The sequence below is a fragment of the Aplidium turbinatum genome, chromosome 4 (assembly GCF_918807975.1).
Source record: "Aplidium turbinatum chromosome 4, kaAplTurb1.1, whole genome shotgun sequence".
NCBI lineage: Eukaryota > Metazoa > Chordata > Ascidiacea > Aplousobranchia > Polyclinidae > Aplidium > Aplidium turbinatum.
Genome location: NC_137475.1, coordinates 24,298,383 through 24,323,858, shown reverse-complemented (window position 1 = coordinate 24,323,858; position 25,476 = coordinate 24,298,383). Strand labels below are relative to the sequence as shown.

Below are 25,476 nucleotides of genomic sequence, written 5' to 3'. Positions count from 1 at the left end.
CACAATCTTTACTTTGACAACCGACAGTGATTTTAATAAATTATTTGCAATAAGGTAAAATGAATAATGTAAAATATCTCACAATTAATGCATGGCCAAGTTTAAAAATGGCAGCAGCTCCTTCTTTTCCACATGGAACCATTTTTCTAACCCATTTTCTCCTCCTGACCAAGTCAATTATTTTTTGATGTGAATGGAATTGGTGATGAGATGTTGCCGCATATTCCCATCCTTTGCTTAAAAGTCTGTTTTCTTTCTGCATGTAACACTCAATCATTACGAAAGTTACGTTGAGATTACTTACACACTTTTATCTTTGAAAGCCTAGTTACAGTATATTGCAACGAAACAAGTGCATAATTTCAAAAACTCCATGTATAAAGTTATTACCGCCTTGAGTAACCTTTGATATGATACATTTTAGGTCCATAACGGATTTTTTCCGCTATTATCTGTTTGCGAAACGTTAAAGAATAATATTTTTTGAATTTTTTCGGCAATGCCGTTGATACTAGGTTATGTTAGGTTAATAGTAGCCTATATAAACGCTCTTCTTTAGGATATATAAATGTAGGATACCAAACATTCTTCGAGAGCTACACATTGCACTTTGATAAGATTTAAAATAAATCATAATAATAATGCTTGTTTTTATATAGGTTGTATCTATCGCAGAATGCATTGTTGCTCAGCGCTCTACAAAGCAGACAGTGACAATGCAGCGACATAGAGGCGCAACTGAATACATTATTACCCGAATCTATTCCATTGCTCAGTGCCAAGCAGAAATTAAATTCAGTACCATTTTTAAAAAGTCTTTGGTATGACCAGACAGGGTATCGAACCCATGCCTACCGATTCAGAGGCGGACGCACTAACAACTAAGCCACCGAAGTCTGCAAAGTTTTGTTAGTATCAACAGTAGAATTTGCATTAGTTTTTCTGAAGTTTCTAAGACGATGTTTAACTCTTACAACTTAAATCAGGCCCAATTTCAGTTGATTTTCCTAATTTTGAATTAATCATAAAATTAAACATAAGAAGATAATTTTGATTATTTGAGCAAGAAATAAAAAAATAAGTTCAATCTTAAATGAAGTTTTTAAAACATGCTGAAAGTCCTTGCCCAATTTTTTATCAAATTTGTTCAAATTTTCTACAATTGAAAAGTTTTCCGGTGCAGTTGCATCCCTGGCTTTACCTCCTCCCATTTACGGCTCATCAAAGAATTTTTCAATTTACCGCGGCACAATGATTACTCCGTCAATCTTATTTTCAAAATCTTGCTTTTTACAAACTTTTGATTGGAACTGCTACGTTGACAAGCTACAGTATACATGATAGAAGTTAGTTAAAGTTTACTTCACAGTAATGAACACATAAACCAGTACAATCCATTACTTTTACTGAGATATAAAAGTTATCTCTGCTTTTATTCACAAATAATCTTAATTCGGCGGGGATTAGCATCAGGTTGGAGTGATCTGATGATCAAGCGATTGACGCAGTTAATTTCGGTCTACTGCAGGGGTCGGAAAACTTTCTGTACTACTGGGCCAAATCAACAAACTTCCGGTAGCGTGCGGGCCGCATAAATTTCAACCTATAAACAATCGCCACATTATCCTTAAAATCATGGCGCACCTGCAACTCCTATTCCTGTGTCTATTGCACAATGAGACGTGTTTGTTGCCGTTTCATATTTATTATCAAATACGTATTAAAACGCAATGCATTGTTTTTATTTACTTATCATTTGTCAATGTGAAGGATGATGTTGTTTTTGTGTCATGGCCAAGGTGTTTAAATCAACTGGCAACTTTGTTGATGATATTTGCAATACGTCATTCAATGACACGCTGACAGGCGAGTGCGAAGTTTATTCTTTGCGTAAATCATTTTTGAAAAAAGCTACTCACAGCAATATGTGCTTCCAAACATGCACATTACACGTTTTGCATTGTCATACAGATGAGGATAGGTGGATTTCTGGACATTGTCTTTATAAAAGTTGGCAATTGGAACTGAATCGTATTTGGCCTTCAATATGTTGGATGATTGAAGTTCAATTATTTCCATTTGCATCTCATGTCGAACAGTATTGACATCCATTGAAAATGAAATGGCAAATAAATCGAATCTGTTTTTTTGATTTTTCAAATCGCAAAATCGAGATTCAAAGTTAGTTTTAGTTGAAACGATAAGTGATATGTAGGCCTACTTATCAGGGTTGGAAGGTTTACAAAGGCCGAAATTGGGAAAATGAGCAAAGTTGGAATTGAATTGATTGATAATGATGAAACTTTAGTTTATGCACTAAAAGTAAGATCGTTCGAGGGCCGCAAAAAGTTTGTCCGCGGGCCGCATTTGGCCGCGGGCCGCAGTTTGCCGACCCCTGGTCTACTGTAACACGAAAACAATAGCTCCCTTCTGAACTAATTTCACATTTCGCTCTTTTGCATTGAAGCTGCAATGTTAAAATTATCAGACTTTCGCGGTACACTTGCAACCTTCCTGCGGCAGCACACAGTTTAGGAAACCTTGGTTTAGCCTGACCGTAGTAAAATAATTACAATGCTATTGTAAGTCTATCTTTAATTTACTTTTTGCATAGAATTGCTTTTGATATTTTTCATTTGTGTGTAGAAATTTTTCAATCTTATTCAAAACCGTTTGATAGCAGTTAATTTTAGAAAAATGTAAAAAAAAACATGTTTTGGAATTTAGGCTGCTGTAATTATCATAATATCTGTTAATTCACAATATAAAGGAATCCCACAATTAGCTGAACTTTTCGTTATCTGATTAAACAAAAACTGGATTCTATTCAGAATTTGTGTGCTTGGAACTCTTTGTTTGCGCTTCCAGTTTAAACTGACGTTCAAGGTGGAAGAAAAAGTTTAAAACTCAAAAGAGGTTGCAGATCAAAACGTTTGGCAAGCCCTACGATAGAAGAGAATTAAAAATATTATGCAAAATAACACAGCATAAAAGAAAAAAAGAAAAGAAATGGAAATGGATTGCAAGACAAATTGGCAAATGCTGCGCCACGGGATAAAATTCGCAAGACGTATTTTGAGAGAATTGGGAGGCTAGCTATTGTATATCAATCGGTTAATTTTAGTAGCCTACGGTGGACAGAACAAGGTGTAGAGAGAAAAAATGTCGAGAGGTGATATATAACAGTGGCTTTGTAACTACATAGTAGCAATACAACTCGTCGAGTATCGGAAAAACCAAGAAAATAGCTGATCTCAAGCTAAAAAACAGTTGAAAGCCAGCCTTGGACTCGGAGATTGGCACGTGATGATGATTGAAGACTTAATGAAATGGTAGTCCTGTAGGCTATTTGTTGCGCTAAAACGGTTTATGTTTTATCATTTTCTCTTTGTTAATATTTTGAAAATTATTTAATTCTCATAAAGGTTCCGAAATAAAATAGAAAGGCAGTATATGAAAATAAACTAGTTCTACTTTCATAAGAAATGATAAAGTTTAATAAATCTCCGCTTCTCTACAATAATTTTATAAACTGATGATAAAATTTGGCTACCGTCTTTATTAACAACATGAAGGTTTTACTTTAAACAATAGTTTTAAAAAATTCTTTTTCTTGTAATTGTTTTTCAGTTTTATTAATTATTGCGTATCTATTACAGTAGAAAGTTATTGCTTACATCATCTTTTTTAAGTTTTTGCGGATTGATATTTTTTCTACTTCTCACCATCCTGCAGCGTCTGATGGAGTGAAATGGTCTTTCAATAATTGACCAGATTAAGTCTCTGCCACCACCTTCTGGAATGCTGTAATCCCAACCTGAAAATTACAAGAAAAATGAAAGTTATAGTGTAAAAATTAAACAATACAACTCTCATATAGAAATACTTGTAAAGGTGCTACAAAAAATGTTAAGAACAATAATATTGTAATGATACCGTTATTGCAGGTTGATAGGTAGCCTATGTAAACCACAAAACAATATTAATTATTTTTACTTTAGTCTTAAAAAATTACACATTGTTTACTGTTTCACGGTCATCTAATTCTAAAGTACATAAAAAATCCTTAACGAAGAAATGACTTTCGAATTTATAACGTACATTTTAAATAAAGTTAGAATAATCTAAATGCATAACTTTAAAATATTTTTAAATAAATTTTAATGGAGCTAAACGCATCAATACAGTATAAAAAGAAACTTTTGCTGGCTGGGTTGCTGCTAAGGAATTTGCTGTTTTCTTTTCAATTTGAAAGTTGTTGTTGAAAAAAGACGCAAATAAAATATGCAAAATAGTTTGGCGATGTCGAGCTTATGTAAAAAGTGTTGATTTTGCTTTTCTAAGCATGGCTACACAAAAACGATTTCATTCTCGTCACTAGATTATTATTGGATATGTTCATTCGGGACATTCATTCAGAACAAATCTGGATTGTTCTGTTGTTTTTTACAATTGCCGAGTGACGTTTGTCACGACGTCATAAGGATGTTTATCAGTGGATCTGTGATTGCGAAATCCTTGTTATGTAACGTGTTTTCTAGAACTTTCTACTCCTACGAGACTATCTAGAAGCTTCTTTAAACCTGCTATAAATAGTGGTGTAATTTGTGTAATCATTTATTAGGGGAGTTGTATTATGATGAGTTGATGATTGTGAGTTGGCGATGAGAGATCATTGTTGTAGTAGTAGCAGTTGTTAATAGACGCAAAGATTATTGTTGATCGAGAGTTGAAGTATTGAATACGAGTAAAGCAAAGTTGATGCTAATATAATTTCTGATTGAAATTAGAATCGTATGAGAAGCTGTGAGTGGATCACGTTAAACTCGATCAAAAAGCCGCAAGCGTTGGAATCTATTGCTGTTTACTGTTACTTTGATTAATTGCTGGAAGTGGTGAACCATTCGTTGGAGTCCTTCAAGCGTTTTCATATATATCATTTCACTAGTAGAACTATTGGACATTTAATTGACTGCTTTTCGGTTATAACCCATTAAACTACGTCATTTCCAAGTCTTTTTCCTGGTAAGAGATAGAAAGAAAGCGTGACACTCTGAATGTATAACAAACACGAATCAACGACTAGCAGCCCATCAACAATGCTTGTGTGAGATCGTGCTGACATGAAGTCTAATACAGTAGCCTCCGCTTATTAACCCTACCATAGTAGGAGATGTTTTCGTACGAGGAAAGCACGTCACAGGTTATCTTAGCCTCGTGCTAATTAATCGCTAATAACGGGAGCTATGAAAATCACAGAACCAAAATATTTTACAAGGTAATAGCCATGTGTATTGTGCGTAGAGAATGTAAATTTTTACTTAACAAATCCATTAAAATAAACTATTTGAGATCAAAAAACATCAGAAAGTCGGTTTTTATTCTAATTTCCCGAAAATGGCTTCAAAATTGAAATTTTTGATTATAACTAAACTAAACAAAAAATTACTTGTGCTCATTAACAGGGTATGGGATGGAACGGAATGGAAGACGTTTTTTTCATCTTCCATCTTGAAATTTTCTTCCATTTCATCTCCATTCCATCTTAGAAATCTTCCATTCCATCTTCCATTCCATCTCAAAAATCTCTTCCATCTTCCATTCCATCTTCCATCTACACATTTTGTGATCTCCGCGTTGAATATGCCAGAAATAAACCTAAAAACCATAGGCTAAATTTAAGCTAAAAATTTAACAGTAGTATTTTCCTAAGGATTACGTACCGTTCGAATTATTTCAGCAAGCAACGTAATATTTTGCATGTCTTGATAAAGCGTTAGAAAGTTAATGATGGAATTGGGATGGAATGATGGAAGATTGTCTTCCATTCCATCATCAAGATCTTCCATCCCTTTCCATCCTTGACATTTTCCATCTTCCATCCCAAAATCTGTTTTCCATTCCATTTCATCTTTCATTCCATTCCATCCCATCCCATCCCATTCCCTGCTCATTAAATATGGCATTTTTGAACATTTCTACATTTCAAGGTAATTGCACAAACATTTATATTGCACTTACATTAATAATATATAACTACCATTGCACGAAAATGTCTAGCCATCTGAGACGAAATGCTTATTGTGAAGGACAGGAAAGTAGAAAAATGACCAGTGTAGGTGTAGAAAATTTGCAAAGAATAAAAACTAAAAGTCAAGAAATTTCACATTTCTAGCATATTTCCATCTGTGAAATATTTCACTAATAGAGTGGGGTGTCCTCATAAAACCCGTGTGGCTACAGATAGGGTTATACCCACTTCGGGACCGGACGATATTAAACTTATTAAGGGGTAATTTTTGCCTCTCTTATACGCATAATTAACTGTGGCCGACTGTACTATGGCTAAATGTTGCTAAATATGTTAACAACTGTTGGTTCTTTCCTTTTATACGCCATACATTTTTGCGGCGAGTCAAAAACTGCTATTTTGCGAGTTGTGTCAGAAACGAGTCGTGTTTTGTACAATTCCACGATCACATAACAAACTGAGCGAGCAGCGCAATAAAGCGTGGAATTATCGAAAGCAAAATGAAAAGTAGTAAATTGTGACGCCTTTTTTATTTAATTTCAAGCAAATATAATCCCAACTTAGGCCTATTAAAAGGGGCTTTAGGCTTCTTAAGCATTTTTTTATTACAGGAATGAAAGGGAGTACTTCCACACCTAATCAAATTGAGATCAATAAGCGGGTAGGCCAATTGACCATAGCCTGAATAAGCGAGGACCACTGTATTTGACTTTTTAATATAAGTTTGATCTGTGCTCTTTATTTCAATCCAAATGTAGATGAAATATTGTTAAATTATCAAGATAGACATTTATATCTCTGAAAACAAAATAATTGCATTATTAGGCTACCCTACATACAACCAATTGTGCAAATAGTTATACTATTCATTAACCCTTTGCTATTCAATTTTTTTTTGCAAGTTAACTTTTCAAAGGGAGTCCGTTTATGGATCAAATTCAATCAGCTGTTACTTGTGACCCGCTGGTGCTATTTCAATTAAGTTGCACTAGTGTGTAGAAAAATCTTTTGTCTATAAGTTTAAAAGATCAATATTCTAAAATTTTATATGCTAAACTTACTGTAATATTTCAATTTTACAAAGGTGCCCAAAAACGATAAGTTTACTGTATCCTGCCGCCCTTTAATTACTGTGCTAATCCAATTTCGTGAAAAGCTCTGGAGAACAATGAGCTCGATCAACCGCACGAAGTGTGTGTGCCCACTCATTGCGGTAGCCACTTTAACAAGAAAAAATTCTGCCATTGCATCTGAAACCTCGAATCAATCAGAAGCTACGTTGTCTGTGACGTCAAGCAATCAAAACATGTTATAAAAAGCTACCGTCCAATTGTGACCCCTCTAGCACTCAGCCAGAGAGTTCATCCTTGTTTTGAGCTTTATTTGGTAGGTAGAAAAAAGCATAGCCTAATGCAGGGGTGGGGAACCTGCGACTCTCGGGCCGAATGCGGCCCACGTGGCTGTTCCATGTGGCCGCGTCAAAATTTCTTTACCCAAATTATATTGAAACAACAGCTCAAAAAAGAGTAGGCTCTGCATTCAGTATATTGCGAATGGTCTTCTATGACTAGTTAATCCATCATAGTCATCAGTCATGCGGAAACATGCTTTGAAATATGTGTCTCTGTTTGGAAGCACCTACCGTTGCGAGCATTTCTTTTCCAAATTGAATCTAACAAAGAGTCGGCTTCGCTCCAGACTGACTGATAAAAACGTGGAGATGCAGTTAAGAGTTGCAACATCTTCCGTGTCAGCAGACATCACACGACTCACCAAAAAAAAATAAAAACTTTCAGCCATCCCACTAGCTGTAAAAGTGAAATAAATTATTATCTACTTTGCTGAATTTTTTATCTGTAAATAAAATTTTGAAATTTTTAGTGGCCCGCCTGTGTTATTTCTCATTTTATGTGGCCCGCAATACAAAAAAGGTTCTCCACCCTTGGCCTAATGGAAAGGGTGGTAATCGAACACAAGTCACGGAAATGACTACTTTCTAGCCCTAACCCTAACCCGGCCTAAGTCAATCATCTGACAGAGAATCCATCACTTGATTTGCTTTGTATCATCTTCTTTTCGCCCTTTTTCACGTCACGGAAAATGTAGCTTATGGTTGGTTAATTGGTTCGAGGCTTCAGATGCAGTGGAAGAATGTTTTCTTGTTAAAGCGGCTACCACTCATCATTGCATTGATAAAGATTTACGACATGTCAGCAAATCTTATTGTGCTGATTCCTTCTAAAATAATTCCTTTTAAAATTTTTGTGCAAATGCCAGCATTAGATGAATGCAAAATAGCAGTACCAGAGTAATACTTTTTCAATAATTTGAAAAAAAAAACTATTTTAGGTCTACAATTGGGTTAAGAATATGAGTATTTTTAGTAGAAATTTCTAACTTCAAATTAGTTGCTTTTGGAATTATGGATTTTTGTCAAGTCAAATGAAAAGTATCGTGTAGGCTACACCATAAGGCATTTGGCTTACGCTCGTTTATAAACATGACGTATGTATTACTGTACATCCACTAAAATACAGTATTTACATCAACAAAGCTAAGGTCGAACGTCACTGTTATTGAAGATTGTGTCAACCAATTTGACTTCAGTCCGGCATCGTCGAAGCAGTGCAACAGCAAAGTAAGAAGCATGTGTAAACAAAGGAAATGTGAGAAAAATCGATAGTCAACAAGTCAGTCCTTTTACATTGATTCAACGTTTACAAATGTTGAATCAATATGAAAAGACTGAATTGTTGACTGGATCGTTATTGTGTGAAACACAAAAAATATACATAAAGGTGCGATGTACCAACAAAGCAACGATCATGGAATAAGTCGTCGATCATGTTTCTGGTCAAAAACAGAAAAAATAACAAAAAAATAACATAAGTTCTAAGTTCATTTTTTTTCAAACAAACTACATCTAAAAACTATACTTTCATGTTGGGGGTTTTCTGATATTACAAGTCTAAGAATGATAACCTATAACATTTTTAGAGCACTTTTACGTATTAAAAAAAAAAATATTAAAAAACACTGCATCACGCTATTTTAGTTCCTTCTTCAAATAGAAAATTGTTTAAATTATATATTTATTATTTAAATCATTCATTTATTATTTATTTATTAATTATACTATTTAAAAAAATTTTGCTCAAATATTTTGGTGTAACATAACCAAAAAAACCACAATCTTTATAAGCTCCAAAAATGTCAAATAGCCTTTTGGAGGTAATTACCTACAGCTTAAAAGCCCCAGATATAGGCTGTCTACGAATCGACAACACATGGCTTAAGATTCTACAACTTACATCAATAAAATCTATGCCGTAGTTTCGAAATCTTCTTGCAAGTGCGTCGATGACACCAATGTTTTAACAAATATTAAAATGGTCACTTGCATTGCCTATTCTACAACATCGACTAACCATCTTCATCGCATGCACGTGCGGTATCAACAATCCAATCTCCTTTCCATTCCCACCCCTTTGGACATTGAATGCACTCTGGTCCGTCTATAGGGTCGCCGTAACCATCAACTATGTGATCAGGTTCCCAATCAGTTCCAATTAATCGTTGCTCGTATTCAAAATACTCCTGATATAAAAACTTAAAAATTCAGATGCTGTAGCCTAATGACAAGAAGGCAACTGGCAACATTTGATTGGAAAATCACACGGTTATAACGTGCAGTTAATTTCTTTCGATAGCTAACTTTTTGTGTATTTTTATTCCATTTGTGCTGGAGTTGTATTTAAAAGACTAATAAATCAATCAACTGATAAAAAAAATCTAGTAAATGTGGCAATAACTTTTAATCAAACTGCTGGCATAGCTTTCCTTATCCGTATTGTGCACCACTTGCGGCACGCGCAATTCCGCTATTCCGGCAACATTACAATGTCAATCGTCTATTTGACATTTATTTACGCTTTGCTGTTGGGATGCCACAGCGGATAAAGCGCTCGCTTTCCAATTATACGATCTTGGTTCGACTTCCGGCTTCAGCTGGTTGTTGAAAAACACCACTCGCCTCTTTTTCTTCTTTTTGTACAATGCCAGTTCCAGACTTAAGCATTCATGGATAGTTTTTTCCATCTATCGCAGTATTTGAGTGTAAAGTTGTTGTGTTTGTAACGTGAAGACGATTCTTGAAGTTATTGAGAAATGCGACACGTTCTTTTCCACGAGCTCATTTTCCTTTGATCTTTTCACAAAAAGCAGTGTGTTCTAATTGTTTCTTCCTTATGACATGGTCAAAAAAACTTGTTTGTCGCTTGATGATGTTTTTCCAGCCAGTTCTGGTTTGATTGGTTGAGTTAGTACGTCTTCATTTGTTTTGTGGCTGATGTATGATATTTGTTGCATTTTTCAAAAGAATCACATTTCAGCGGCGTTTAAATATTTCTGTGTGTTTTGCTTAGCGTCTAGGTTTCACATGCACACAGCAAAATAGGAATGAGCGTATGTTGTTGAAGGACCAGCGGTCTAGAGAAAGGAACTAGCCATCCTACTCTCGTTAGTGCCAATGGCTTAGCATAATAAAAACCTTATCTTCTCATCTCGCGATACTTCGATCTAGTATGAGACTCATCTTTTTTACTGGCTTGCTTTTAACTAAAAAACTCAAATTACTTCACAACCAATTTCTCTCTTCTTATATAACCCATAAACAGTACACTATTTAACCCTTAGAAGGCTGGGCTCCTGGAGTCTTGTTCAGTTTGGGGGGGGGGCTGTCGATTCTTCCTATGCTTTAGGAGTAATATCTCTGTTATTTTTTAAGGCACGGTTTCAAAATTTGGGATTCATTTTGTAAAATTATTCACGCTGAGCATGTCCGAAAATTAAAACTATGTGAATTTTAGAACTGCTCATATACGTTGAAATGTTGAGGAGACTTATGACTGTAATTGTAGCGTGAGTTTACATATTATTTTTTGGTAGAGTAATGAAGAACATGCATTGCAATGTTGTGATTAAGATTTTTTACATAATTTTACATAAACAGTTAGGATTACCGAGACATGGGCCAAATTAATTACTTTCATCCAGCTGGTAGGAACATTTTGAACAATAGAATATGAAATATTTCAGAGGATGTGCTGAGAAATGCCTTATATCTCTCAATTTATAACCTTTATTCGCTCAAAATTTCAGCTCAATAGAGGTAAATAAAAGTTAGGAAAGGTCAAGAAATCTCGTAGTCGCAGCTTCAGTGGTTTTAGAGTAACAACTGTTGATACAAAAAAGTTGATTGGACAGCCCCCCTCCCCAACCTTCAAAGGGTTAAACGCGAATGTAGTTTCGTATTCCTATGATCTACAATCCCTATCATCACAGTAACACAAATTGATCGCAAACTCATAGCTTTGTAATGTCACAATCTTTCATTGGCGAACAAAAAAAATGTATTAGGTTTAGAATTTTACAGTATAGAAAAGTAGACATGTCACCACGCAAGGATAATTGACAAGATTTCACCTCCAAGTAATAAGAGAGTCCTGCATCGCGTCGTACATTTGTGTCAGTGCAAACCTCCCAATCTTCATCCCACTCCCATCCGGCTGGACACACAAAGTTTTCTTTGAGAAGAGGAATCTGAACAAAAAATTTAGTCAAAAGCGATTCTTCCTGTCTTGAGCTAGATCAGCGGTTCTCAACCGGTGGGCCGTGGCTCACTAGTGGGCCATGGAAAAAATTTGAGGTGGACCACAGACCTGCTTAAAAATTTGCCAGAGTTAGTGATAATTTTAGTTTTATTTGTGTTACTATAGTTAATTTTAAACTTGTGTGCTTTGTTTAGTTGTCGTGACTGTACCAACAATGAATGGTGCTGCTTAATTTGCTGCAAAATGGTAATTTTGATTTTAATTATTGAAATAATAACCTTGGTGACGTGACGTAATCAAATCAATGCCGTCTGTTGCATAATATTATACAGACGTTGATTTAAAGCAACTACAACAGTGTGGTTTTCATATGGAGCCACTGGGCTCGCACAGTGCTGATCAGAGAACTGTTGTTTGCCGACGACGCAGCACTGTCAGCACACGTCGAGCACGAGCTGCAGCCGTTGCTCAACCAGTTTGCACACGCCTGTAGGGAATTCGCACTGACCATCAGTATCAAGAAAACAGTAGTCATGGGCCAAGATGTCCCCAAGCCACCTGTCATCACCATAGGACCAGAAGTGATCGCGGTGACAGACCACTTCACCTACCTTGGTTCAACGGTCACCAGCAACCTGCCCTTAGATAAGGAAATCGACAGACGGATAGCCAGGGCTGCAGGAGTGATGACTCAACTCGGAGCGAGAGTGTGGGACAATAATCTTTTGACACTTAACGCAAAACTCAAAGTAGTGAGTCCTGGACCACTTATGCCAGACAAGAAAACCGCCTTGAAAGCTTGCACCTTCGTTGCTTGAGGCGCATTCTTGGTATTTCCTGGAAGGACAGAATACCCAACACCACTGTTCTGGAACGTTCTTGCTCCCTGAGCATGCACCTTCTCCTCTGTCAGCGACGTCTACGCTGGTTGGGGCATGTATCAACAATGAAGAATGGGCACATTCCAAAGAACATTCTGTACAGTGAACTTGCCACAGGGAAACGCCCAGTAGGACGACCTGCACTGCGTTACAGAGACGTTTGCAAACGCGACCTGAAGCTAACTGACATAGACCCTGCCAGCTGGGAACTGATCGCAGCAAACCGCAACAGATGGCGCTACGAAGTCAGTGCGGGTCTAGCAAAGGGTCAGTCGAGGCGGAGGAAGCAACTAGAGCAAAGAAGACAAAGAAGAAAAGAGAGACAGCAGCCTCAGAACTCCTCTGATTTCATATGTCCAAACTGTGAACGAGACTGCCACGCCAGGATTGGACTTCAGAGCCACATGAGAAGCTGTCGTACCCAGAGTGCTACCATCATCTGAAAAGATGGAAGGATGCCTACTACTGGGCTCCATAAGAAGAAATTTGGAAGTTGAAGGGAGGAATAATCGTGTTGGAAGGAATTGGGAAGGAATGTAGATGAAATGCAAATTTATCTAAATAATCTAAGTTGGTCAATAATGTTCAGGAGCACGCATCTCATTGATGCATGGTTGAATAATCAATAATCTGTTTTGAAATATATTCTGATGTTTTTTGTTTTTAAACCTATCTTGCAATTTTTTCTTGCATAAATAGTTAATGGGCCACAAGAATTTTGTGCAATGAAAATGGGCCACGAAAGAAAAAAAAGTTGGGAACCAGGCTAGATGTTAAAGCTTTTGCGTTTACTGGTAAAAATGGTTAAGAGTGCTAAGACTAAAATGTGTAAAATGCCTAGGTTATAGTGTTAGCTAAGCATTCGCCAGGGCATTGTGCCACACTGCGCGAAAAACGTGGGTTTGCATTTAGAGCAAGTTGTGTTGAATGTATTCTGTGCATGTTGTCAGCATAAAGTTTAAAATTTAATGAATTTAATGAATGAAAATACGACACATACGTGGTGTTGATTGAAGAATTTGGTTCGATTCACTATTTCTTTCTGCAACTTACTTCTCCAGATGCGTCTTTGTATCCATCTGACACCCAACCCCTTATCGGCACCTTGGTTTCCATTTCGTACTAAACAAAAACGCAGCAGTTTAGGTTTTGCCTACTAAGTTACTATACGCAATAATGGTCCCGTTACAATTACTCCGATTGTGTTTTTGCTGTTACAGTGTTTCTTTGTCTTTGAAAGTACTTTCTACTTTTCTTGAAGTGCAAGTCTATTTTGTCTTTCTCTTGCGTAAAAAAGGAATAAACTTTTTTTGATTAAAAACTAAAAAAGTCATCGTGGTCTATCCATTACACTCTTTACGTATCACCAGAGTTATCGTTTCAGGAGACTTCAAACCAAGTTAATAAAAAATATCAGTAACTTTTCAAGTACATGTAGCTCCACACAAAGCGAAAATTACGTAACATTTAACTCTTTTTATGTGTTCAAAGAAAATGCTTATAAGACATTGTTAACTGCGGACAATAGTCAATGTTTCGATATTATGGATCTTCTCAGCGCAGTAAAATCAGAGTAGAGAGTTGTCTTGGATTGCTTCAAAGTTTCCGATGGGATGATGGATTACAAGAATTAATATTAAGCCTAATGAGAATTGACTTAACTAAAGTAGAACAATACTAACTGTGTCGGCGTACACAGCTATTTGTCCACGGTCTGGAAAGGAGAAGCCCTTCTGTTCTTTGGCCAATCCGAACCATCCCAAGACTTGAAGCTGGCATGCAATCTTAAAGTGTTTTTTGCTGGTAGCCTTGTCTGTTGGAAACTTTAAAACAAAAGCATAGGAATGTTGCCTAAGAATTGCCTTGCCCACACACAATATCCACTATTTCAGAGCTTCCAAAAGTAGTGTCCACAACACTACTGCAGGTCATATACAGAAGTGCGGAGATCACATTAAGTACAGTATTTTATTTTTACTCACACGAAAAAGCTTTCGCTAAATATTTTAGTAAAATTAATATATATTACTTTTTCCCTTGTAATGCGTCTTAGGTCTTAGCATCTGCTTATATAATCATGCATATAGGCTTACTCAATTATTTGTTTTGTGTTGCTACAGTAATTGCTCAGTTAGTTTTCTTTGTCAACTTTCAGGTTTGTTGTGGCGCAAGCACAAGGCAGCCAGTAATATTTTTATTAGTGAACTTAGTTAGATTTTTATGTTTCCATATGTTTAACTTCAAAAAGACCTGTGGTAGTAACTTTTTTAAGCCTTAAACTTTTTTAACTTTTTTAAAACTTTTTTAATATTTTTAAAACGGCAAACTTTTTTAATCCTTAACATGAAAAACACCCTTAACAATGTTTCCATTGATTTTAAGAAGGGCTCAACTCCAACAATTAGGTTTCAACTTCTCCATAGTTTCTCCAAAGAATCTTCAGCGAGTGAAACTTTAAAAATTGAAATTTTGTGGTTTTTGCCTCCTTTTCTTTAGTTGGTCTTCTTATTTTAAACATCATCATTTCTGTTACATTCCGACAAAAAAAACTGAAGTGAATTAAAATAAGCGCGGCGTGCTTTTACAACATTTCTCAACAAACGAAGAGGTCCTATACTCTGTTACTGAGGTTCGGGAAATAAGAAGATACTGTCGGTGTTGCAGCACTAAGGAAAGTACGATGGCCGCCCAATTTGTTATATACGGAGAAGTGGTGTGAGTGTTTTTCAAAAATGAGCTAATAGACAAGGTACTGAACCACGATCGCATAATTGGAAAATGAGTGCCCCACCCCACTGTTTAAAAGGTAGACTTTGAAAAATAACACTTTGATAATTTAAAAGGCTTTAAATAACTTCAGCTATGCGCTGTTTGCTAGTTAACTCCAACTTTCATAGGCCTATCATGCCTCCACTGGTGGTGCAGGGATTTCTAGAAATATGTGATGCGAAACTACTTTCTCAAAGTAGAGTGAGCTAATTAAAATACATGTCATGTGTTTTTTCAGTAAAAAATGCTGCTCTCGACTTTCTCAGATATAAACTGACACTTGTTCGGTAAATCCATCCTAAAATTCCGAAAATTCAACAACTTCAATTTAGCAAATCTTTACTGCAGCAGTGTTTCAAAATGGAAGCTGTTCAAATGGGATTTATTGCGTTTAAATTGCGTTGTTTTCCCTATGTTAGGCGTACGTAGTAATCATCCGCATTTTTCAGATAACCTGCGCGCCTTTTAGATTCAAGCCTAGAGCTGGAGGCCTTGGCGTCGTGTCTAGCGCTGCTTCCACAGGATAGTTTCAATTGGCTTTTTCTTCTCACCTATTGTTTGGCTTAACTGCAGGACGGGCGTGTTTTCCATAGAAATTGAAGCAGAAGACGATCCACTAAAGATAGTACAAATGAATTTAAAATCAATCAATGACTGTGAGCTAACAGACTTCGTAACATCAAATCCAAAAGTTTTTTTCCGTAAAATTGAACCTTGTTATGACCTTTCTGAAGAAGGTTTTGGAAACAGGGTGATAATTTTAAACAGCCTTAGAGTTAAAAGTAATTAGCGATCATGCCGAGGGTAGTGTAGTACTCATTCAAGAATATTGTAGATTAATTACAAAAGATGAGGATTAGCCCCAGTACTTTCTTCAAGTCATACAGCAGCATAGGAAAACATTTCATGACAGCGAGAAAGATACTCTCACACAAAAGGAATATTTAAATGAAGGATGAACAGTTTCAATGACACTCGTTTTCTTGTATGTTGTTTCGTGTGTATTACAAGCCAGTAAACTCTAAGACCCACAGGGTGTGCAACACACCATAACTATACTATCCAAGTGAAGTCTGCCATATGTTCACATGTTACGGATGTTGTTTATTGCTGTGCCATACTCTCAAATCCGCTTGTTGCATAAAAGTAGTACCCAGTTACGTGCAATAGATTTATGTTAACATCACTAACATTGTATTGTGAATACGGTATGAGTATTTTGTTGAAAAAAATCAGTTTCTTTCACTTAACGTGAAATCTGCATTAGCTAGAGCTATATGGTGTGTTGAAGTTTAGTAAACTATTAATTCTGCATCTTTTGATGCTTAAATGAAGATTTTAGCCTCTGTGGGTAATGAGATATGGACGTTGGAGCCATTCACCTACAAAATTACTTGAAGCAAAAACAAGCAGCCTTATTCTTTCCAGGCTTGCAAAACTTATTGATATTTGTTTTCGGTCTTTTTCTTTGTAGACACAGTATTTATATTTTATTTACACTGTTTTCAGATTTTTAACAAAATTTTGAAATAGGCTAATGATATCGAAATACAAATAACGAAGATTTTTAATCGAAATTTTACCTCTTAAACAGACCACAAAAGCAATAACATGTCATGGAAATGATTAGAAAAATAAAACAATAAATAATACTAGATCACCTTTTTCAGTTGGTTTTTCCCATTTTTGATCATAATACTAGGTTGATTGGTTATTGAATGTTTATCCTCGATCTGACAAAACCTTGATTGGTTATTCTTGGTAGTTTCGCATACTTGTAGAGGCTCTTGACGCAGGGCCGGTTACCGAGATTGTCACAGTGAAGTTTCCGATTATTGAAGTCTTGTTGCCGGGGAATTATTCGATTTAATAGGTGCCGCTGAATGGAAAGCAGTCCTGAAATGTGTTGCTCAAGCGCATACCCCGAGAGTCGAACCAGCGCCGTGTAATCTTTAGCCGGGCGCGTAACCACTGAGCGAAGGGGGCGGACATACTAATACTACAAAAGCGTGCTCAATACTAACAAAAATTCATGCGAACGAATTATATCAAATTTAGTTACTATTCACATAAAAAACTGAACAGCCTGCTTCACCCTTAATATAGGATTATCAGAAGGATTTTATTCAAATAAAAATTATTTACTTATAAATACACTTTACAACAGGAAGCTTTACCAGTTATTGGTTACACACATTAAATTTTGTAGCAAAACTTTTAAACAAATTTAAATGCAGCGTATTGCTGCGCGAGCTATCTAAGAGAAAGCAAACCTTCAGTCGGACAGTTTGTGGTTTAGAACACATTCTTCCATTGTATTCAGGTCGATCGTGACAATGGAGAAGTTCGTAAGCTGGAATTCTGAAACCACAGAATAGTTCTATTTTAGGTTGGGCGTGATGAAGCAAGCCTATTGTAAGATCGCTGTTGTACTGTAGGTGAATCCAACGCGATTGAACAATCATTCATAACGATTAAGTTTTTTTTTACTCTCTAAGCAATTGCTGCTGTGGCACAATAATCGTGTGTCGCGGTGAAATATAACCGAGACTACGAGAGTGATGTGAAAACTTACGAGGTCTCCAGCACAAGTTTTTGTTTCTAATATCATGTACAGTACTTGATTGATTTTGTTCTATTCTTGAAAACACACACACAAATTGCCTACACAAGAGCGTTGACTGAGGATATAGCCTAGAGCAGGGGTTCTTAACCGGGGGTAAATTTACCCCCTTCGGTAAATTTCACCTACCGAGGGGGTAAATTTACTGAATCATAAATTAAAGCAAACTTCGTTTTTTCATTTATTAAAAAACTGGTAGTGTTGCACTCGATTTTGATTCAAACTTTTGCTTAGGCCTAATGTAAGTTTTCTTGTTGTTCTTTTATCTCCTCAACAGCGTATGTGTGCAACATTTTTGGAAAAAATGGATAATTTGTTTCAACAAATAATATATCCTGGAATCATGTGGGTTTACTTTGCACAGTGCTAAGTCTGGCTTTAGAACTCTGGTGAAAAAACGCTCATCGAATATTCATTTCTACTCACTGTGCCCTTCATCGACATGCACTGGCAAGTAAAACCCTTCCAGAATATTTGAAAGCAGTATTGAAGCATGTGGTTGAATGTTTGAATTTTATCAGGGCACGTGCTCTTAAACATCGTATTTTCAAAGTGGTTTGTGATCAGATGGGATCAGAACACTCTGTTCTCCTTTATCACACCGAAGTTCGCTGGCTCTCTAGGGGTCTTGTTTTGTCTTGAGTTTTCGAACTACATGGTGAAATCGAGATTTTTCTTCGAGAACGCAAATCTCTGTTGAGTAAGCACCTTGGCGACAATAAATTTGTTGGTGCATTGACTTACTAAACAGACATTTTTTCAAGTTTGAACCAGCTCAATATGCAAATGTAAGGAAAAACTGTTGCCATTATAGATGTACATGATAAAATTCACAGCTTTCAGACAAAATTAGATCTGTGGAGTAGAAGAGTACAAAAAGGAATTTAAGCAAATTTCCAACATTTGATGATTGGAAAGTCAGTAGAAGTCGCAACGAGATTTCTGACCTCGAAGTCGAAATATGCCAGCACCTTGCCGTCTTAAAAAAGAACTTTGCCGGTTACTTCGAAGGTGAAAGTTTTAACAGTAGGCTGCTCTTTGGATAACTCATCCCTTCGAAGCCAAGTTAGAAAGTATTGCTGACGATGATATTTGCAAAGATGAGTTGATTGATCTTCAATATTCAACAAGGCTTTGTTCCAAATTCTTATCGTGCAATGGTGACTTTTCCAAGTTTTGGTGTGGATTAGTCGAAGACTTTCCTAGTATGATGAATTAGCGTGCATTTGAAGTTATTCTACCTTTTCCAACTACTTATCTGTGTGAAGCAGGGTTCTTTTCATTGTTGACTATTAAAACAAAACATCATCTCGCTTAGTTCCAAAAGACGACATGCGAGTAGTTCTTTCAACGACTGTTCCAAGAATCTCCAAAATTGTTCGTGGAAAGCAAGCACAAAAGCCATTTGAGTAGACATTATTTTTCACAGGACCCTGTCAAGAACAATCGTGTCTTTGGCAAATAAACAGCTTGTTTTTGATATTTGCCAAGGTAAATCCAGACAAAAAAGGATGTTTTGCATTTCTTCGCATAGTTGACTGGACACGATGACATCACAAGGGGCCACCAAAACGGTGGGGGTAAATTTTACTTTTTTTTCATTCGTCAAGGGGTAAACGAGACAAAAAAGGTTAAGAACCCCTGGCCTAGAGTATCCTAAGTCAACAACTCCAGTAACCCAATAAGAGTGTGACATGCAGTGAGTGCCTTGACGCTTCATATGAGCTACTGCAGTACAATAAGTAAATGTAGGCTACTTCTGCTGCAGGGAAGTAAAGTTGGTGCTTGTAGTTCTGCGGATAATGAAGCTAAAGATTTTGCGAGTAAGCCGCGGAAGTTCTTTAAAAATAATATTCTAACTAGTAACGCCACAAATCGTCTGACTCGATAAGGATTGCATGTATAATACAATACCATTAATTTAAGTTGGAGGTAGCAAAATTGGCATGTTAATTATTATTACTATAGCTAGATAATGTTTTTGACAAGTAATAACTTACATAGCGTAGCCAAGAAGGGTTTACATAGAGATTACATATGCAACATCATGATCAGTGGCGTAGGGTGACTCATTTGGTTGGGAGGGGTGGGCACTTCAGAAGCACAAATATTTAACTTGACATGAAAATTTAGCCACAGGCAATTTTTGGTCTAACATTTCAAATTTATCCCATTATCCAATAAACGAATTTGTAATAAACCCATGCTAACCACCTTTTGCTCATCGGCAGAAACAAATGTGAGCTAATGAAATATTTAAAAATGTAGGCTTGTATTATACTGATTATGAGAGCTGCAATATTGTTCACTAAATCTGTTTGAAGTTAAGTTTTTTGTTTACAGTAAATATTTGCAAACCTTCTTGGTTTAGTGAACAATATAGGCTATGGGCTGTAAATGCAATTCGCTGCCCACAAATAAGTTGACGCCCACGGTGTTTGGTCGGTCTTTCCTGCAAAGTAGCCTACAACAAGAATTTTTCTAAAAGTTACTATACGATTAGGCTACATTACAATATTTGTTGTAGTGATTTACTTTTGCTCTGCGTCAGAACAATATAGTTCAATTGTGATATTAACTTTTGCAAATATCTTACAGTCTTACCCTTGTTGATACAGCGTTTCGACCGTTCATGTCCTATTATTAACCAGCATTTTTAAAACAAAATTTAAAGTCAATAATTTGAGCGAGCATCGTCCTTGACTCGCAAACAAATCAACAAATAACCACGGACAAGATTAATTCGGACTGCACTGATCTACAATTTACGACAGGTATAGTAGTTAAGTAACATGATGCGTTCTACTGGTGCAAATTAAGCTAAACTATCACACGATGTATAAAGTGACAATCTGCTTTTATTCCGGCCTTTCGTCAATCAGACACGACTGACTTCTTCAGGGAGCTAGACCAGGTAGTGACTACCTGTCTAGCATGACAAAACACAGGACCATGTTGCTCGTATTCGAACCCTAACTCTAACCCTAACCCATGAGGCTGGCTTGTCAGGATTGCACCACTATTGTGTTGAACTGTTTTACTCGCATCAGTAGCTCACGGTACAAAAGATGGACACGGTGAGAGAGTACAAACAAACATAGCCAGGTCGAAGACTTTAGGAAACCGGCCTGCCACACCCCGCGGCGGCGGGGAGCGGCGTGATTTATGGGGTGACGATGCACCCGGAGGGTTAAGTCCACCAGCTTAGGTCGCGAGGGCCAGGCTGGGGAGTCGAGGTACCTGTGGAGGGAGAGTGTGGATCGAAACACTCAATGGCCTGTCCGCAAATTTAGAATGGCGGAGCGGGCCAGGGAGACAGGCTCTTTCTGCATAGCCCAGAAAGAAGCCCTGCGACGGACCGGGCGACCCGTCGCGTGTGGACGCTGGAACCGGCAGTAATTGACCGCCGGGCAGCGCCCACGTCTCCTTCACGCGTCCTCGCGCAGGTACTTCGACTCTTATACCCGGTCTGCCAGTAGGCAGAGCGGATAAAATTGGGGTCTCCCACGAGGAAGAGAGTCGAACCATTTAAGGATAATTTGGCTCTCGTGGCAGACGAATATTCAATAAAAATGTGAAGCAGAGGCTCGATGAATCAATATACTGTAATCAAAAAATAAAATATATATATATATAGGTGGGAGTGTAATTAATACTCACTGGAGAAGAGTAAGCTTTCATTCGGCGAGCACGGATGTGCACTGGCCAGACGTTGAGGCAGGTTCACCCAGCTGGGTCAAGGAGGCTAGCGATCGAAACCAGAGGCACTGATAGGCTACATTACCGGTAAAAATAAAAAATTGGGGTAGAAGTTTTGAGGCTGCATCGAGTTGATCAGAGGATCGTGTTGATCAATGCATTGAAAGCGGAGCGACGTTGATCCGAGCGGGCAAGAACAGCGTTACAAGGCGAAGGCAGCGTATGACAGTTCGAAACAATTGATTGATTATTACACAGAGAATCTAGTGATGATTGAAATTGCTTAATTGCTATTAAACCAGTCTCAAGTCACAATGTACATGAGGTATTTTATTTCCTTCCTTTTTACTTTAGAATGATTGTTTTTGAAGAGACTGGAGTATCATATAAAAGAAGTGGCGCAGGTTTATAGAAATAAGGTGATGACATAAGGTGATCAATTTTAAGCCAATATTGTTATACTTCAACAAAAGGAGTCGGTTTTTTAATCCATTTAAGCATAAAACACAAAATTACAGAAATAAAAGGAATTAGTGATAGAGTGGCTTCCCTCACAATAAAAATTAACAATAAATACTCAATGCAAATAATACAGATATATGCACCAACCACAAGCCATGATGATGAAGAAATAGAGGATTTGTATGAAGAAATCAATGAAGAAATGGAAAAGAATAAAAGTCACTACAAAGTTATCATGGGAGACTTTAATGCAAAAATAGGAAAACACCAACAGAGTGACGGAAATACCACTGGAGCATATGGCATTGGAAAGAGAAATGCACGGGGAGATAGGATGATCCAGTTTGCAGCATCAGAGAAACTGATCATCACAAATACTCTTTTTCAAAAGTCAAATGGAAGAAAATGGTCTTGGAAAAGTCCAAATGGAAAGGTGAAAAATGAAATTGATTATATTTTAACAAACAAACGAGAAATTGTTCTCAACACTGAAGTCATTCAAAGGGTTAGCATTGGAAGTGATCACAGGATGGTTCGCAGCACTATACGATTAAATGTAAAACAGGAAAGAACTAGAATGATGAGAATATCAAACCCAAAGATTGACACCGAGAGACTGATTCAAAAGGCAGATGAATTCCAAATAGAGTTGCAAAACCGTTTTGAAATACTTGAAAGCGATGTCAAAGATTTAGATGAAAAGACAAAACAATTGAACATTATTATTCAAAAAAGCGCGAAGAAAGTTGGCGGAATAGTCACGAGCCAAAGAGAAGAGAAACTCAAACCAGAGACTAAAAAGATGCTGAAGAAACGCAGAGAAATGATGAGAGAAACATCAAAAGGCAATAGTGAATATCGAGAGTTATGCAAGAACATACGAAAAAGTATTAGACAAGATCTAAGAAAATTCAACACCCTACAGGTGAAAAATGCAATTGAGACAGGCAAGGGATTGAAAAAATGCAACACTGAAAAAGATGAAAACAGAGCATTGATTCCGGCACTGAAGAATGAAGATGGCTCAGAAACATCAAACAGAAAAAAGATAATTGAAAGATGTGCTGATTTCTATCAAACATTATATAATGATCAAACACAAAACATTGTCACTAAAAATCCAGTCGAACAAATTCCTCCAATTTTAAAAAGCGAAGTTGAAAAGGCAGTCAAACAGATGAAAAATGGAAAAGCACCCGGAGAAGACCACATAGTAATAGAGATGGTAAAAGCAGGAGGAGATATTCTACTCGAAAAGTTTTGTGACTTATTTAACAACGTGATCGAAACCGAAAAAGTGCCAGAACAATGGAAGAATGCTATAATTACTCTTCTCTTTAAAAAAGGAAACAAGAAAGACCTTGCAAACTACCGTCCCATTAGCCTACTTTCTCATATTTACAAACTATTTATGAAAATCATCAAGAACAGAATAAGCAGCAGTCTAAATGAAAACCAACCCCCTGAACAAGCAACTTACAGACAAGGATTCTCTTGCATTGATCACCTGCATGCAGTTGGCCAGATCTTAGAGAAAATGAATGAATACCAACTACCCATATTTATGGCATTTGTTGATTGTGAGAAGGCATTTGATTCCATCAAGCACTCCTCTGTTTTTAATGCAATTCAAATTCATGGTATATCAGATAAAATAGTAAACATTATCAAAAATACATACACAAATGGCATTGCACAAATCAGAACCGAGAAAGTAAGTGATAAAATAAAGATTCAGAAAGGGGTGCGCCAAGGTGACACTCTTTCACCTGTTATGTTTACAGCTGCAGTTGAAGAGATATTCAAGAGGCTGAAATCTGAGACTGGACTTGTCATTAATGGACAACTGCTGACCAATCTCAGATTTGCAGATGACATCATCCTTTTTGCACAGTCAGAATGTACTCTGCAACAATTGCTTGAGGAACTGAATCGAGAAGGGAAACGAGATGGAATGAAGATGAACAAGAAAAAGACAAAAATAATGTGTAACGAGCTAGCAGGGAAACAACCAAGGACGGGTATTTTGATAGATGGAGAAAAGATAGAGGAGATTGATCAATACAAATATCTAGGGAAAATGATAACACCAGGAAACGACATGGAAACTGAGATCACCCAAAGGATAACATCAGGCTGGAAAAGATTTGGTCAATATAACACTTTTTTAAAGAGCAAGAATATTCCAATTAGCTTAAAACGAAAAATCATGGACACAGTAATATTGCCAACATTAACATACGGAGCAGAAACATGGTCATTCACAAAACAACAAACAAGAAAACTGGCAGCAGCACAAAGGAACATGGAAAGAATAATATTGAACATAAATAGAAAAGACAAGATTAGAAATGAAGTTATCAGAAGCAAAACTTGTATCAAATATGTCATAGAAACAGCAACAAACCTGAAGTGGCAATGGGCGGGACATGTAGCAAGAATGAATGACAACAGATGGGCCAGGATAACCACAGAATGGACACCAAGATATGCAAGAAGAACTAGAGGGAGACCAAAAAGAAGATGGCGAGATGACATAGAAGAAAAGATTGGCATCACCTGGATGAGAACAGCAAAAGACAGAATGGTGTGGAAACATATGTGGAGGCCATCTGCCAGCAGTGGCATGACCGGCTGATGATGATGATGATGATGATTGTTATAAGGTTATAACGTCTAAACGGTTTGCTGTCTTGCGCGCCCGGATGCTTACTGCAACGTTATTAGGGAATAAGTTTCTGATCGCTGATGTCGTCGTTTCTATGACGTAGCCCCTCCACAAGTGAGCCCGGCGTTCCAAGCTTTCCAGACGCGGAAGGATCCTTCAATTGAGAGGGAAGCCACTTTTCTAGCCACCTCTGCTACCCCACGAGAAGGAATGCCCAAGGCCGTCAGAGCTCGAGAGCTCGTCGGGGCATAGCTCCCGAGGGAGCCTACGACGAACGGAAGTGACAGGACGTCCCTGCAAGGGCGCTTCCTGTCTTCCTTTATGTTGACACATAACTCGCCGTACTTGTCGTGTTTCCTGTAGGCGGCTTTTCGAAGAGAATCCGCGCCGTTGTCGAACGGACATGTGACGCGACCGTGATACCGTCAGGGCGTTGCAGGACGATGTCAGGACGCAGATCGGCACCGCCCGCTTCCACGTGCTGTGGAACCGTACTATCTATGGAAAGCCCGGGTTGCCATTCGGCAGGCACGTGCCCCACGATCTCCTTTAATACCGAATTGTGTCGTTCCGTGATGACAGTCATCACGGTAGGGCAGTGATTCAATATGTGGGGGAGAGTCTCTTCCGCTTTCCCACACGCACGACACATGGCAGGTAGGTAACGGCGGCCATGGCTTGGTTTTGATTCAAGTGGCATTAGATTCAATCTAGCTTTGTACGCAAATACT

General features: G+C 37.4%; 1 protein-coding gene across 1 annotated transcript in view; it reads right to left on the bottom strand.

Annotated features, from left to right (window-relative positions):
- The window catches only part of LOC145769003 (myoferlin-like), a 249,109-nt gene that overhangs the window by 93,894 nt on the left and 129,739 nt on the right, over positions 1-25,476 (bottom strand). Inside the window, exons 17-23 of the mRNA XM_082580605.1 lie at positions 17,567-17,654; positions 14,207-14,347; positions 13,578-13,646; positions 11,516-11,632; positions 9,460-9,628; positions 3,678-3,817; positions 83-256 (exon numbers count right to left, since the gene is read on the bottom strand). Coding sequence (XP_082436731.1) covers positions 83-256; positions 3,678-3,817; positions 9,460-9,628; positions 11,516-11,632; positions 13,578-13,646; positions 14,207-14,347; positions 17,567-17,654 — 898 coding nt within the window. The remainder of the gene's footprint in view (positions 1-82; positions 257-3,677; positions 3,818-9,459; positions 9,629-11,515; positions 11,633-13,577; positions 13,647-14,206; positions 14,348-17,566; positions 17,655-25,476) is intronic.